The 14893-nt window shown below is 38.6% G+C and overlaps 2 protein-coding genes across 3 annotated transcripts; one reads left to right on the top strand and one right to left on the bottom strand.

Annotated features, from left to right (window-relative positions):
• Window positions 1–604: 604 nt before the first annotated feature.
• Window positions 605–4655, bottom strand: LOC122657731 (60S ribosomal protein L29-1-like). 2 transcript variants are annotated; one of them, XM_043852526.1, is made up of 3 exons: window positions 4644–4655; window positions 1001–1133; window positions 605–879 (listed from the first exon to the last, which is right to left on the bottom strand). In XM_043852526.1, exons 2-3 carry the CDS (start codon window positions 1100–1102, stop codon window positions 796–798), a joined length of 186 nt encoding a protein of 61 aa, XP_043708461.1. In that variant the 5' UTR covers window positions 1103–1133; window positions 4644–4655; the 3' UTR covers window positions 605–795. The 2 variants fall into 2 exon arrangements, with proteins under 2 accessions (XP_043708461.1, XP_043708460.1); XM_043852525.1 differs by lacking the exon at window positions 4644–4655 and adding an exon at window positions 1196–1301 and having other exon boundaries at window positions 1001–1106.
• A 1208-nt stretch (window positions 4656–5863) lies between these two features.
• On the top strand, window positions 5864–9526 carry LOC122658730 (GTP-binding protein SAR1A-like). The gene is made up of 3 exons (XM_043853818.1): window positions 5864–6294; window positions 6440–6571; window positions 8882–9526. The coding sequence occupies exons 1-3, from the start codon at window positions 6166–6168 to the stop codon at window positions 9200–9202; spliced, it is 582 nt and encodes a 193-aa protein (XP_043709753.1). The 5' UTR covers window positions 5864–6165; the 3' UTR covers window positions 9203–9526.
• Window positions 9527–14893: the final 5367 nt, after the last annotated feature.

Here is a 14893-nt window from a genome sequence, read left to right on the forward strand (position 1 = left end):
CAGCAGAGATCTTAAGTACAACTCTACCAATAAACATGTACCACAGCTACCATGAATGATTCCAGGGGTTCCAAAAACACTGAATACTGAAAACCCATCTAAAATCCTAAATATAACCGCACGGCATAGGCACAAACTGTTTGATGGGCTGTCACCTAAGTATTTGTTGCCGAATAGTAGTATGATAAGGTCACTCGGAGATTACAATATGGTATACTGTACATCAGTAAACCCAGCAGCTACAAACTAAACCCAAGAGAAATTCGAGTCGACCTTTATAGTTATAAACAAACAAAATCTAATTTCATCATTTTGCTGGCATGTGTAAGGTAATCTGCAAAGCAATAAAACTGGACAGGCTTTATATTTTTCACAGAAAGGAATAGCTCTAATGTAATACTTCATAATCATATAGTTGAAACCATCAATCACCCCAAAGTTAACAAAAAGTATAATCGCTTCCTGCAAGCAGGAAAGTGTTCAATAACAAAATCTAGTTTCATCATTTGCTAAGGTAATCTGCAGTAGGGCAATAAAAATGGCCAGGCATATATCTTTCACAGTCAGGAATAGCTCTAATGTAATACTTCATACTCAAGTGCTCGAAGCCATTAATTACCCCAAAGTGTAACTAAAAGTATCATCACTTCCTGCAAGCAGGAAAGTATTCAACAACAAACGAAGAACTATTGTAGTACCATAACATTTGTTCCAAAAATAATCCAGAAGAAAACAAAAATTCTAGTCTCCAGAAGCTAAGACTAAAAAACCGTCAGAATCATAATGTTTCATTGTTTACTCTTCCTCCTCGTTCACAGATCCACCAGTATTATTGTGCTTCCTAGCGTACCTCTGGTTCCTTAAGAACTTGGGATCCATCTGCACACGAAGCAACAATTAACAGAGAGAAAGAAAAATAATAGAATCATCAAAATACATATCCATTAAGATCCCAAAACACATTAAATAAATGTTTAAAACGAAGAAGCCTAAATCATACCCCTTTGGTGGATGTGTGTCTGTGCCTCTTGGGCTTCTTGATTCCATTCTTGTGAGCCTTGTGTGACTGGTTATGCGCAGTGTGGTTCTTCGACTTCGCCATCTCACTGTAACAGAAAAATCGAGATTGTAATCTTGCAACCAAAGAAATCACCAACGGAAATCGGGTTTACACAGAGATCGAGTTAGAGAGTACCTGAGAGGGAGATCTTCCCGTAGGACTGAATTAGGATTAGGGTTTTCTCCGAATGGCGAGAACGAGATAAAGACTAGTTTGGCTTACGAGATTTATGGAGCCGCTTTAAGCCCTATGTCTTACATTAGTTAAATGACAAATATACCCTTCTGTTTTCCATGGTCCAAACGTTCGAATTGGGCCGGGGGATGCTATTTTCCGGAACGGCCGAACTCGGATATGGCCATGCTCTTGTAGATTTATAATTGGGCCCAAACCGGCCCACATGAATTCCAAGTTACTGCATTAGTGTCTGGTTCCTTGGGTCGGGTACGTAGTACGGGTGTCAAGCGGTCAGTTCTGGCTGGTTTCAGTGTGGGGATGGTGAATTCGAAATCAAACCAATAAGGAAAGCTTTGTTTGGTTTCTGGTTGTAGCGGTTTGTTATCGGGATTGGCTTCATTTTGGTCTGGTTTTGGTTCGGTTTAACATGCATATGTATACAAACACTATGGCTCCGTTTGTTTCGGCGTAAAATTTTACCTGGTAAATTATCTTTGGTAAATTTTTTACTTTCTAAATGTAAAATTTTATATGTTAAAAATTTTTTCAATATTTTTTTTCATCAAAAATACAAATATTGGAACACTTTTCAACATGGACAATTTTACATGTCATGTTTTTTTGAAGTGAAAATTTTCAAGGTAAAATTTTACACCAAAACAAATTGAGCCTATGACTTTGTTTTTTTTAAAACGGGTTTTAGATTGTTATCGATTTCTTATCGGGGTAGATCGGTTTGGTTTCAGTTTCGATCTGGATTTTTGAGCCAATTTTGTTTTAGTTTCGTGTTCTTTCGATTTTTCAATATGGTTTAGTTCAGTTTCGGGGTCACAATACCCCAATACAAAACTTGGCCAATAAGACATTTGTACACTTCGGTCCGGGCCATTTTTTGTTCGGTTCGGGTAGATTTACCCGGTTTTGTCTCACTTTTGGTACCCCTAGTACACAAACATGGTTTCAATAATCGGATCAAAATTGGCAACTCTGATTTTGATTCTAGCAGCTTCGGATTGGCCAATTCCTAGTTTGAGGATCGGAATCGGAACACCGATTCTAATTCTGATTGTGGACGCTTCGAATAGAATAGCCCAGTGGCCCCAGTCCCTTGGGTTGGGTACTCTGGTATGATTTGAGAAATCAAAATCGGATGAGAAATCAGTTAACTCTGATTTTGATTATGATTCTGGCCGCTTCGAATAGGTCAATTGGCACTTGATTTTTAAGGTTCAGGTTGATTATGGTCAATTCTTGTTGTTTTCCAACTGAATCATACTCATATCAGATTTCATGGAGGTCAATTCTGTTGTCGATTCCATTTACTTAAATCATAGAACAGGTAACCCTGCTTCAAACTTAAGATTCACACCTAGAACACACATGCTTAGCCAGGCCTCACGGAAGAAATTTTCCCCTGTCCTGTGGAGGCTGATTGAGGGACAAATGGTCTCAAACTCCGAAACTTCATGGGGATTAGGCTCTACTGCACTAGTCTGAAGCCAACTACCTTAGCAACTGCCCTCACTAATCCAACCTTTTGAATAGATAAAACTAAATCAACATCATATGGATTAGCTACACATAAATTTTGTAATCTATCTCAATCACAAATCTATTGTAAATATATCTTCTCTCATTATATTTTTCAACTGCCAAACAAAAGAATGGTTACGAATCAAAATCTTAAACCTCCCACAAAAACAAAAAGGGGGTTAATGCATGGTAATTCTAACCATTAGATGAGTGGATGAAAGAGATAGACACAAAAGTGCTAGCGAGTCATCTTTTGGTTATGTTTGACAAATGCTAGTGTGGAGGAAAGAGATAGACACAGAGGTGCTAATATACCCTAACCCAACAGATTTGATATCTTTTTCATAGACTAAAGTGGTAAAAACTGGATAAAAATAAAATATTATTGAAGAAATACAGATAAAATTAATGAATAATGACTTAGGTATAAGATATGCGCTTTTTTCTTTATATTTTGTGTATGCAAATAACAGTTGTTGCATTGAGCCTATTGAAATGGGTAGTGTAGCTACCTCATGACAATCTACATGGCACTCAAATTAGGTATATATGTCGATCTCAAATCTCAATGCTCATTTGATGTAGTGAATGCGTTCCATGATCAGGAATGGGATGGGTGTTTAGTCCCACATCGATCAAGTAGTGTGCAACAGTTTAGCTTATGACCTTGTAAGAGTTTTTCCACCCTGAAGCTTGGGCTTTCAGGTTGGACGCCATTAAGTGGTATAAAAATGGGTTGTCTGTGCACCGTCTGTGTGGGGGCCCATGGTCCAAAGCTGGGGAGAATTGATGCAATGAATGTAATAGGAGTGGAGATTAGTCCCACATCGATCGAGTAATATGGATTGGATGGTTTACCCTATAAGTTTATACTCTAAAACTAGTTATTAGTCTTATATGTAACTTGGAACAGACCCCACAAATGATTGAAAGGTCAGGTATAATAATTTTTTGTTTTTAAATTTAGGTTTTTTTATTTTTCGAATATGTAATAGAAGTAAGTTGGTTATATATTAGAAATGAAAATTGGAAATTGTTGAAAGCATAATAGGAGATGTCCAACACAAGGTGAGCCAAATCGACTTAAATGAGTGGATCACCAAAGTTGAAGATGTGGCTAATTCAAAGGACATTCTATCAAAATGTTCACAGTTGGCTGAACTTGACCATATCATCACCATCCATGTGGCTCAAACCAGGCCAGAACAACTAATGCTATAACTCGCTGGTTCGCTGGTCTATACCCAAAAAAGAAAGTGCTGGAAACCTAGACGGGCTGGTAACCATGTGGCACACCTGTTAATGATACAAAAGTGTTGGATCCTCTGATGCAGCCTGCCCGTGCGGCGGCGTATCCTTGCGAAATGACTTCCTTACTCATTAACCGAGCACCTTGCCCAGATGAGATCCACACCTAAGGGTGTCAAAACCAAATCAAACCGTTTAAACCAAAATCAGTAGGCCGTTTAGTTAAATGGTCCAATTATGTTTTATAAATGACACAATTTATTTAATCGGTTCGGTTCGATTTAGATCGATTAATCCAATGATTTTAAACCGTGTTATCCAATTAAAATCGATTATAACCAAACCGTCTAACCGTTTAAAAACCTTAATTTCATGGGAGTTATTGATTCATACTATTATGTGCTTATGGGTCTCTGTATTTTGAAACTCTATCCATGACTTCTGTTGTTCCTATGTCATTCTTAATTTTTATATGCGTCTTCCTTAATGGTTATGTGCATTGCCAAAGGCCCCCATTTTATATTAAAAAACACAGCAGATAACCATTGTAAATTAGACTTAATAAATGGTTTATGAAACCCTTTGGTAACCATCTAACCGAAACTGTGTAAAATCGTTTAAAAACCATTTAATCAAAACTATTTAAAAACCATTTATCAAATGGTCCAGGTTTTGATTATGAGACTGTTTAATTAAACGAACGACTGGTCACGATTTCTACCCTCAAATAGTCAAACCGAACCAAATCATTTAACTGAAACCGGACCATTTAACACCCTTATCCACACCCCCTGCATGTATGAGGCCGCACACCGGCTGCATGGGTAACGGCAGCAGAGAATCCGGATCCATCTTACCATAGGATCACCTAACAGATCATCCCTGCCACCAAACACCGACTAACGAGCATAATGATATTATAATCGAGTTTTTTGTTTTTTTGATGAAACAAAGTGTAATCACACAAACCACACATCAATCTCAAAAGGTTAACCGACTTTTGGGATCATTGAATGATAACATTGTAACCGAGTTTTGTTTGGTCCATTGAGTATATACTCCATATGTAAAATTCGTTTAAAAGCCGTTCCAACTGCTAAGTATATGCGCTCAGTTATATGACTTATATCACGTCACCGAGACACACTGCATGTGAATAAGCTTTGCAAGGATACTTCCTACAAGTCTACAACTACTCTCGATTCCCCTTCACAGGTATGTGCGGATGCCATACTGCCTAAGGGTGTCAATTGGTCGGTTCAATCTGGATGAATCAGACTGGCCAAACCAAAGCCAACCCATTAAAAGAATCAGTTTTGGTTCGATTTGATTTTGGGTTGGATTAAACAGGTTGTATGATTAGGTTTTGATTAATTGTCTTGATTGTTTGGTTTTATCGGCTTCAGCTCGCTTTTCTTTTTCGTTTTGGTCGGTCCAGGCATTTTAGTTCTATGGTATGGTTTGATAGCCAAGGAATTTTGATCCAGTGGGTCCCTTCATATGGCAGGACTCATCTCAACGTCAGATTGGAATCCAACTTTTTTCTCGTACTCCAAACACTCATTCCAAGAAATACATAACCACATCAGGGATTTTTGTTCCCCATCGTTGGGTATAATGCATTGGGGTGACGAGGAACCAGTATTATCCCAAAAAAAAAAAAAAAGGTGACGATGACCAGCCAATATTCGACTTCCAGCTGGACAGCAGATTCTGGACCTGATACTCCCGGTAAGGCGGTAACCCAGCTCACCATGTTTCTTTACTGTGTCCATGTCGTACCGGAGGAACCCGTAACGTGATCCAGCTCATGTGCTTTTATGCTATATATGCCAATGCCCTGTCTAGTGTCCACGAGGGGAAGACAGAAAAAGGAATTTTCATTTTTCTCCAATTTTTCCTCCGGCGTTCAAAGCTGTTTCTCTCACTCGTTCTCTTCTATTTCGAGGTTTCTAGGGCTTGCTTCCGTCTCTCTTCCTTTCTTTGTTTGCCGGAATTTCGTCTCCTCTCCGACAAATTGAGCGGAGGTATGAACTTTGAAGGCATTCGATCCGTCGATCTAATTCTTCCGACCGGGTTTTGGTAGGTTCTGCAGTGGATTCTTGAGGGATTTGTCTATTCGTGGGTCTTGACTCTCGTCAGGGATCATGTTTCTTCTCGATTGGTTCTACGGTGTCCTTGCATCTCTCGGTCTTTGGCAGAAGGAGGCCAAGATCTTATTTCTAGGGCTTGATAATGCTGGGAAAACTACGCTCCTTCATATGTTGAAAGATGAGGTCTCTGTTCCTCCTTCTTGGCGATTCTTCTCTTGTTTTTTTTCCTGATTTCTTTGCACAATTTAAAGTTTTTTTCCCATACCTTTGTTTCCTACGTGTTATTCTTTTTTTCTTCTTTTAATTGTTTTTCTTGGATCATATGCAGAGACTGGTTCAGCATCAACCGACTCAGTATCCAACATCAGAGGAATTAAGTATTGGGAAAATCAAGTTTAAGGCCTTTGATTTAGGAGGGCATCAGATCGCCCGCAGAGTCTGGAAAGATTACTATGCCAAGGTACATTTTGACGAATTTTTTGCTAAAGAAAGAAAAAGCCGCTTTTATAATTTTCATTTAAGCTGCTTTTTGTCTCCTTGAATAAAATTTGTTCGCTCTGGGTTACCGGGGCATGTAAGTGAATATGGTCTTCTGAAAAAATGCTTAATTTTGACTCCTCGCAAAATAGCATTGTAAAACAAAGCTAAATTGGCCTTGTGTTTACATGAACTAACCAACACCATTCGATAATGAGTATCAACATGGAATGATTTCACCCTAGGTATATGAACACAGCCTTAATGGAATAGTGGAACTTTATCAGTAGGAATCTAGATGCTGCGGAAAAGGTTGGTGAAAAGTTTTTCCAATAAAAAACAGAAGAAGATAAATTCACTAAACTGATGACCTGTAATGCATTAGGATATCAATTTTCCTTCGCTTATTTACATTTCTCAGTTGAGCCTTGGGCTGATATGAACCTCACGTAATTTTCTGACCAAGATGTTACCTGAGATCTTCACATTCCATTTAAGTTGTTTCTTCATGCTATATAACATAGTTCTAAAGGGCGTACCCAGTGCACAAGGTTACCACCACTGTGGGGTCTGGGGAGGGTCATAATGTACGCAGCTTTACCCCTGCTGCTTTCACAGAGAGGCTGTTCCTGCACTTATTGACATTGTCCTTTTTTTCTTACACTTTGGAAATCTTTCAGTTTCATGTTTCATTTGCTCCTTACCTCTCATCTATAAGAGAGGTAACGGATAGAACAGGATCAGGTTTTAGATCTGGTTGTTGGCATTGGCATACTTAGGATCATATTAGTTGGAAAATATTTTCATTTGCAACTAATATGGTCAGATATGGTAAGTGTTAGTCACCACACATTGTAGGCATTTGTTTAAGATTTTATGCTTTTATTCCCTTTACAGGGTTCCTGTTTCCACAGATTCTCCAATTTGTTTCTTGTGTTTTTACCATCTAGGGTCTTTCAGTCATATGTTTCGCCCCAACCCCCTGATCCGTCCCCAAACTCATCCACATTCTTTTCATACAACTTTCAGCAGTACTCAATGTCTTATCTGTTACATCCTTTTATGTACTTTTAGAGATGAGCTTAACAGTCTCAGAACTTAATATAATATAATCTAATTACTTAAAAAGAAAAAGGAAAATTATAATCTCAGTCGATCATTTCTCTTTGAAACACTCACACAGACTCTCAGAGAGGAAAGGAAAAGGGGAAGAGAGGAACTTGATTAAGCCAGCTAGCTTGGAGCTGCTGTATCTGTGAATAATAATCCATGGTTATATGGAGTGTATTTTTATTGTGAACCTTTACTTAATATGGTTGGTCCCCCTCTTAAATGACTACGTACAAGGAATAGTATGGAGAGAATAAAAGGAACACATTCATAATTTGAATGATGGTTACAAGACTGTTGATACAATGGAGGTGGTTGTTGATGCCTGCTGGTAAGGAGGCAGGTTTTATTAAAGGAATGTAAAGGGGATGCGTATATTGAGATGATTGGGTGACAAGATCAGGAAGGATAAAATCAGAGATGAATGCATTTGGTTTTGTGAATGCACTCTTGGCCTTTGTTGATTTTTCCTTTTTCCCCGGGTTTGTTGGATGTGCTACTCTTGGAACAATGTACATACAGTTGGTGTTGATGGGAATGTTTGTTGCTCAACTCAGCTTATCCTTCTAGTGTCACTTGTGGATGCTGTTTTTGAAAGCTAAGTGTATATTGTAGTACCTTAAATTTCTCAAAGTTAATGAGAAGTTATTTGGATTTAAAAGATTAACAGTACACGTTAAAATTACCGCTTTCATATTTTTTGATACGTGGTATCCCTAGTGTGTTTCTTCAGGTGTCCAGGTGCCATACTTGCTTCCAGATTGGGGAGTATACTGAGAATATGCAAAGAAAAGCAATATTCATGTAGCATATAATGCATAACATAGATCATGAGCTTGCTGAGATCATTGTGCGCATTTGATGATTTGAGCTGATTGACTTCACCTGCACCCTCTGTTTTGGTTAATAACCTGGTAATGTTCCACGTTAAAATCAGTGCTGTGAACCTATCTATAATAGCCCAAGGATGAATGTAGTTAAGTCACAGCATTCATGGCGATTACAATCATGGCTGTTACTTGGTTTTGCCTTGGCTGTCTCTCTACCCTATCGATTCATTGCTGATCAGGTTGCATGGTTGCTGTAATTTTTTCTGCGTAGTTTCTCTATTTACGATACCGTCAACATTAACTTTTTTTAAGTAACAGACTTAATTGTAGAAATGGTATCGTCTATGGTGCAGGTAGATGCAGTGGTGTACCTGGTGGATGCATTTGACAGAGAGAGGTTTGCAGAGTCAAAGAAAGAGCTGGATGCCCTCCTTTCAGATGAAGCATTGACGAATGTTCCGTTCCTTATTCTTGGGAACAAAATTGACATACCTTATGCAGTCTCAGAGGAAGAACTGCGGTACCACCTTGGCCTGACAAACTTCACCACAGGCAAGGGTAAGGTGAACCTCACCGACTCTAATGTTCGTCCTCTTGAGGTCTTCATGTGCAGCATTGTTCGGAAGATGGGGTATGGTGATGGCTTCAAGTGGCTCTCTCAGTACATCAAGTAGGAACAAGACAGGCTGTGATTCCACAACTACCCAGATGGTATTCTCTGCCACGCTAGTGCAATTAATCACTGGACTTGATTTTGAAAGTGTTATCCCTTTGGATTGGCTTTGAGGGAGGTATTTAATCATGGTTGCAATGTAAAGTGAATTATAAGTTGCAAATCTTAGAGTGGGTTGGTAGGTACTTTGTTGTCTCTCCTTTTCTACTGTTCCCCAGGGTAGTAAAGTACGAGGCTGTGTTTTTTTGTTCATCTATTTTTATGGCACAGGACATGCATGGTAATAATGTGATTAAGGTTTGTATTACAATGTCAATATTTTACTTGAGGATTTTGGGCTCCCAACAATTTTTTTAGCTTCATGGATTAGGCATGTAAGCTATTCCATGATCTTTGTTGATTTCTTTTATTTATGTGCCTCGTATTTTCATTAATTTTTATTTTTTTGGGTGGGGGGGGGTATTGAGAAACATTTTGGCAGCTGCTTAATAATTCCCCACCAAACAGAAGAAAAGCAATTTGTCCAACATTCTCCTCTGATTCGGTAGATACTCTGCATTCGTTCCGTAAGCTCCATCCTCTCCTAACCAGATTTTCCATTGGCAAAATCTTTTCTTTTATAATTGGTTCATCAAAATGTACACCCTTCATATATTTACTCCTGGGGTAAAAGCTGGCCATGCCGGTGCAGTGCCCAACCTGAGTCTTATCTCTCTCCCACTTGCTATGGAAGTGACCTCCATGCCGATTGGTTCAACTTTCCTGACTGGTTTGAAGGTAGTTCAACTGCTGATATTGATAACTCTGTAAAAAGATTTTGGTCTGAACTTCATGCCGACCTTCTTCAAACCATCGCATGCTTTCTGGGTATAGTTGACCTTGAAGTACTTGTAAGGCGTGGCGTTCTGCTTTTTTAAATGTTTCAGTTGTAATTGAATCCAAAGCAGACCAAACTCCATGGTTTTTACAGTATTGTTTCGTCAGCGACCGCTTTTTGTCTGACCCATCGAAAGATCTCCAATACACTAGATATCCCAGAGTTGGAGGATGTGATTTGCATTGCATCCAATGGAGGATGGCTTCTTCTGTACAGAGATGATGGTTTGGTCTTCTTCTTCTGTCCTTTCTACCGGGCGAGAATAGAACTTCCACCATTGCTTCATTCAGAGCTTCCTAACCTTGTTGCAGAAATCTCTTCATCTCCTACTTCTTAGGACTGCATTGTCTGTGTCAATAATCATAGAATAGCAACACATTGGTGTTAAATTTGATTCGACGTGGTGCTACTGAATTGACCACTCATGAGTATCTCGACAGACCAGAGCTCCTACGCACTATTACATGTGTCTCACTCACACTATGACGGGGTTTTCTATTTTCTGGACTCTACGGATGCATTAGTGATCTTCTCTCCGAAAAAAATAAAAATGGGTTCCTTACAAGATGGTTGCTCCTAAAACCTCAAATTATACTCCCTACTCCCCTAGATGCATTACCATTTGATGCAGTACAAGACTACTTTAGCACAAGAAGAATGGTGGAAAGGTTGCTATCATCACCAAAAGATTTTTTACTTTCAATTTCCATTTGTGGAACAAAGCTCACGGGTATTGACCGCGACTACTACATTCACAATGTGCATATCTTGCAATTCCGCAATGAGGCAGATTTTGGTTACATCTATGGAGTATGGATCCAGCCTCAATTCCATCACCTTCCTCCAAGTTATAGTTGGTGCCCTTGAGGGTTTGATTCTGTTCAACAAATTAGCAATTCTATCTACATTTGCAATTAGAAACATATATAGATAAAATGTTGACTTGTCCATTTCACACTTCCTTTTCAAATCATAGGATGCAATATTTGATTGTTTATGCAAACTACTACTGATAAGATTGCAATTTAGTTCCAATCATAGGTTATATTGAATGCTTTCCTTATGGTGCTCATGGGCAGTTTCCTTTCTTCCTTACCAAGAAGAATTTTTTTCCCTGTTCGATTCTTACTTATTTTAATTTGTAAACTACTAGAAATGGAAATGGAAATTGGTATCTCTGCAGTGGTCCAGGCAGCAGTAGAGCCTAGTACTTATACGTTAGGTTAAGATTTGTATTGTTTATTGAATGGTGAATCGCAACAAAGGATTAAGTAGTTCTTTTGTTAAGAACAACGATGGAAGATTCAGTCAGACATACAAGAATGGCAAGTCCCAAGCTATCTTCTATGAATGGTTAACCGTCCAATTTAACATTTTTTTTATTACACATTGGACTGTAAGGGTATTTATGTAATATCCCTTTATATGTTCTAATATAATCCTACTTGTATTAATGCCCAGACTGTGAGGGGCAATCTAGTAATTAGCCCATCTAACCTAAACCCTAGTTTTCCTATATATACTAGCTGGAGGCAGCAGTCTGGGTATTCCAAAACTAGATACTCAGGGTGTAATGCTTTAAGCAACCTTGTGCTTAAAACCCTAACCCTAACAATCTTAAAGCATTAGAGTTTGTGTGATCGACCTTGGAGATTGGAATCACCGTGGCGGTTCTTATACGATCAACTTTGGAGATCAGATTTGGCGCCGCTCATCGTTCAAGTCTGCAGGATTTATTCCTCTTTATCCAGAAGCTTTGGTAACCAAAAGTTTTCTGGTTGTTCGTTTGTTTTTTGTTTGAAAAAAAAAAACAACTAAAGTGTGGCGGGCTCCACCCACAAAGAAGAACTTCTCACCTCTGATAGCAATCGTCGTTGCCAACTACGGCGGCTCTATAGCGCTGTCATCAGCCGTGGTGGGTAGAGGGTTATTCCTATTTCAACCGAATACAAGCAGTGACTTATTCGGGGTTTTGGTCTTGGTAGCGTTGGAATTCCTTAACTTCAAAGTTTCTGTTTCAGTTTGATGGAGGAATCCCTCTTTTGGCCGAAAGCCTTCTTTGTCCAAACCTTTGTCAAGAGAAATTACTCTTTTGACCGTAAGGTTTTTTCAAACCTTCTCTTGATTTGACAGTTTGATTGAAAAAGAAAAAGAAAAAGTATTGTTGATTTGATCAAAAAGAAGAGAGAGAAAGGGATTTGACAGTTTGATTGAAAAAAACAAAGAAAAAGTATTGTTGATTTGATCAAAAAGAAGAGAGAGAAAGGGACTTTTGCAGAATACGAATTTTGCAAAAATTCGTTGGCAGAAAGTTTGCTATTTTCTATTTCCTTTGCTTTGACCATTGAAAAAAAAAAAAAAAACAAAGAAAAGGTAGAAAAAGACAAAACAAAAGTAAGAAGTTAAAAGAACTTGTGAGAATCTTATTTCCTCTTGATTTCGGCTGTACAAAATCAAATCGGATCTACACCATTAGAGTTAGCACCAACGCCGACGTCGTCGCACTATCGCGATCTTTTCTTTCGCCGTCTGAATCCAGAGTTCTCCATCTCAGGTGTGATTATTCTTTGAAGTATTTATTTTTTATTTAAGTTTTTACTTGGACATATAAACAAATCACTTAACAATGGAGAAACATGCTCTGTTCCAATTGAGATGATCAAATTGGAAAGCTTTAGTGGTTCGAGTTCGGTTCTTGGAAAAGGAGGACTCGTTTGGATGAAGTACCTCAATATTTTCTACATCGTAGTAAATAAATTTTTCGATTGTACGGACCTAATCGAAGCCCAATGGATAAGTGACGAAGACTTTTGCAAAGACTACCTATTGAACTCGCTGTCCGATAGGGGAGAGACCTATAGTAAATATGAGACTCGCAAAAGAGATTTGGGAAAACCTAGAAGCCCAATTCAAAAAGGAGGAGGACCTATCAAAAACTCACTTGGTTGACAAGTTTATGGACTTCAAGTTTCAAGAAGATAAGGAGATACTTCCACAAGTAATGTGACTTTGAGAACTTGAGAACAAAATTGAACCAAGAAAACATCCCCGTTGTTGATGCATTCTTAGTGGGTGCAATTATCTTTAAGTTACCCTCTACCTGGCATTCCTTTAAAACTGAGATGCACAGAAAGAAAACACAAGTGGGGCTGGATGATCTCAAACGGTTCATTAGAATCGAAGATGAGAACAGAGCCAGGAATAACTTGGAGATGGTGAAACAACAACAGGCATCTGCCAATTTGGTTTCACAACCCAAGAAATATCCTAGGCAGTCCAAGCCACCTAAGAAAGAACCCCAACAGTTAGAGGCCAAAAAGACTAATTTTAAAAAGAGGGGCAAGTGCCGCAACTGTGGAAAGTGGGGTCACTATGCATCTGAGTGTAGGGGTCCTAAGAAAGGGAACACTGACACACCACAGAAGGAAGTTCACATGCTGGTGGACAAGACTGAGCCTACTAACTTTGTTGCCATAGTTGGCAAGGGTAAGGGGTTGGCCAGTACATCTTCAGATTGGTGGTTAGACTTTGGAGTGACTTGTCATGTTTGCAATAGCAAGGACCTGCTCACTGATGTTGTTCAAGTAGCAGTAGATCCGTTGCAAATGGAGACGCCGTGGAAGTGGCTCAACAAGGGACAACGAACCTGGTTCTATCATCGGTAAAATATTAACTTTGAAAAATGTTAAAATCTTTCCTAGTTTTGAAAAGAATTTAATTTCCATTGGAATTTTGCTTGATGCTGGCATGTCTATTACTTTTAGTAGTGGTAGAGTAACATTGTCTGTTAACTCCTTTTATTTTGGATGTGCTTATAATTTGAATGGTATGTTTAGGTTGAGTTTAGCTAATGAGACAATAAACCAGGTTAACCATAATTCACTTGATCCCAAAATACTACATTGTAGGTTAGGACATGTGAACTATAGGAAAATGCTCAAACTAGCTAAAACTCATAATTTACCATTAGACTCTTTAATTAGATTTAACAGATGTGAAGTGTGTGCTCAAACTAAAATAACTAGAAAATCGTTCAGACCGGTTTCTAGGAGCACTCAACTTCTTGAACTTATACATTCTGACATTTGTGACTTTAAAAGCTACACAACTAGAGGAGGTTGGAAGTATTTGATGACATTTATAGACGATTTTTCTAGATACTGTCATTTATACCTGTTAAAATCTAAAGATGAAGCTTTTGAAAAATTTAAAATTTTCAAGAATAGGGTAGAAAATCAGTTGAACTTGAAAATTAAAAGATTTAAAAGTGATAGGGGAGGAGAATACAAATTGACGAGTTCAAGGAATTCCGTGCCTCTGCAGCATAATCCTTGAAACTATCGCTCCTTACTCACCTCAATCAAATGGCATAGCGAAAGAAAGAACAGGACGTTAACAGAGATGTTAAACTCCATGTTATTGACAGCTGGTATGCCCTCTTGCTATTGGGGAGAAGCAGTGTTGACTGTAAATCACATTCTAAATAGACTACCACATTCAAAACTGACTTCTACACCTTATGAACTATGGCATAATCATCCCTGTAGATATGACACTCTTAAGGTTTGGGGCTGTATAGCTTATGTTAGGATACAAGACCCTAGGAGACCTAAGGTGGGAACTGGAACAAACACTTGTGTATATCTAGGTTGTGCAGAAGACAGTGCTGCAGACCGGTTTTTGGATTTATCAACCAATGTGGTGATAGAATCTAGGGATGCTATATTCTTTGAGGATAAATTCCTTAGAGATAAAGGCCTGACCTTGCCTGGTTTAATCGAAGTGGTTACGTAATCACCTTTGGAATCGAACCAA

The sequence above is a fragment of the Telopea speciosissima genome, chromosome 4 (assembly GCF_018873765.1).
Source record: "Telopea speciosissima isolate NSW1024214 ecotype Mountain lineage chromosome 4, Tspe_v1, whole genome shotgun sequence".
Lineage (NCBI taxonomy): Eukaryota > Viridiplantae > Streptophyta > Magnoliopsida > Proteales > Proteaceae > Telopea > Telopea speciosissima.

What these genes read in the sequence shown, in the direction of transcription:
- LOC122658730 (XM_043853818.1), top strand. Translation starts at nt 6,166, where the DNA reads ATGTTTCTTCTCGATTGGTTCTACGGTGTCCTTGCATCTCTCGGTCTT. An exon ending in TTCATATGTTGAAAGATGAG is followed by an intron (nt 6,295 to 6,439) that starts GTCTCTGTTCCT and finishes GATCATATGCAG; the next exon opens with AGACTGGTTCAGCATCAACC. An exon ending in GGAAAGATTACTATGCCAAG is followed by an intron (nt 6,572 to 8,881) that starts GTACATTTTGAC and finishes TCTATGGTGCAG; the next exon opens with GTAGATGCAGTGGTGTACCT.
- LOC122657731 (XM_043852526.1), bottom strand. Translation starts at nt 1,102, where the DNA reads ATGGCGAAGTCGAAGAACCACACTGCGCATAACCAGTCACACAAGGCT. An exon ending in GACACACATCCACCAAAGGG is followed by an intron (nt 880 to 1,000) that starts GTATGATTTAGG and finishes CTTCGTGTGCAG; the next exon opens with ATGGATCCCAAGTTCTTAAG.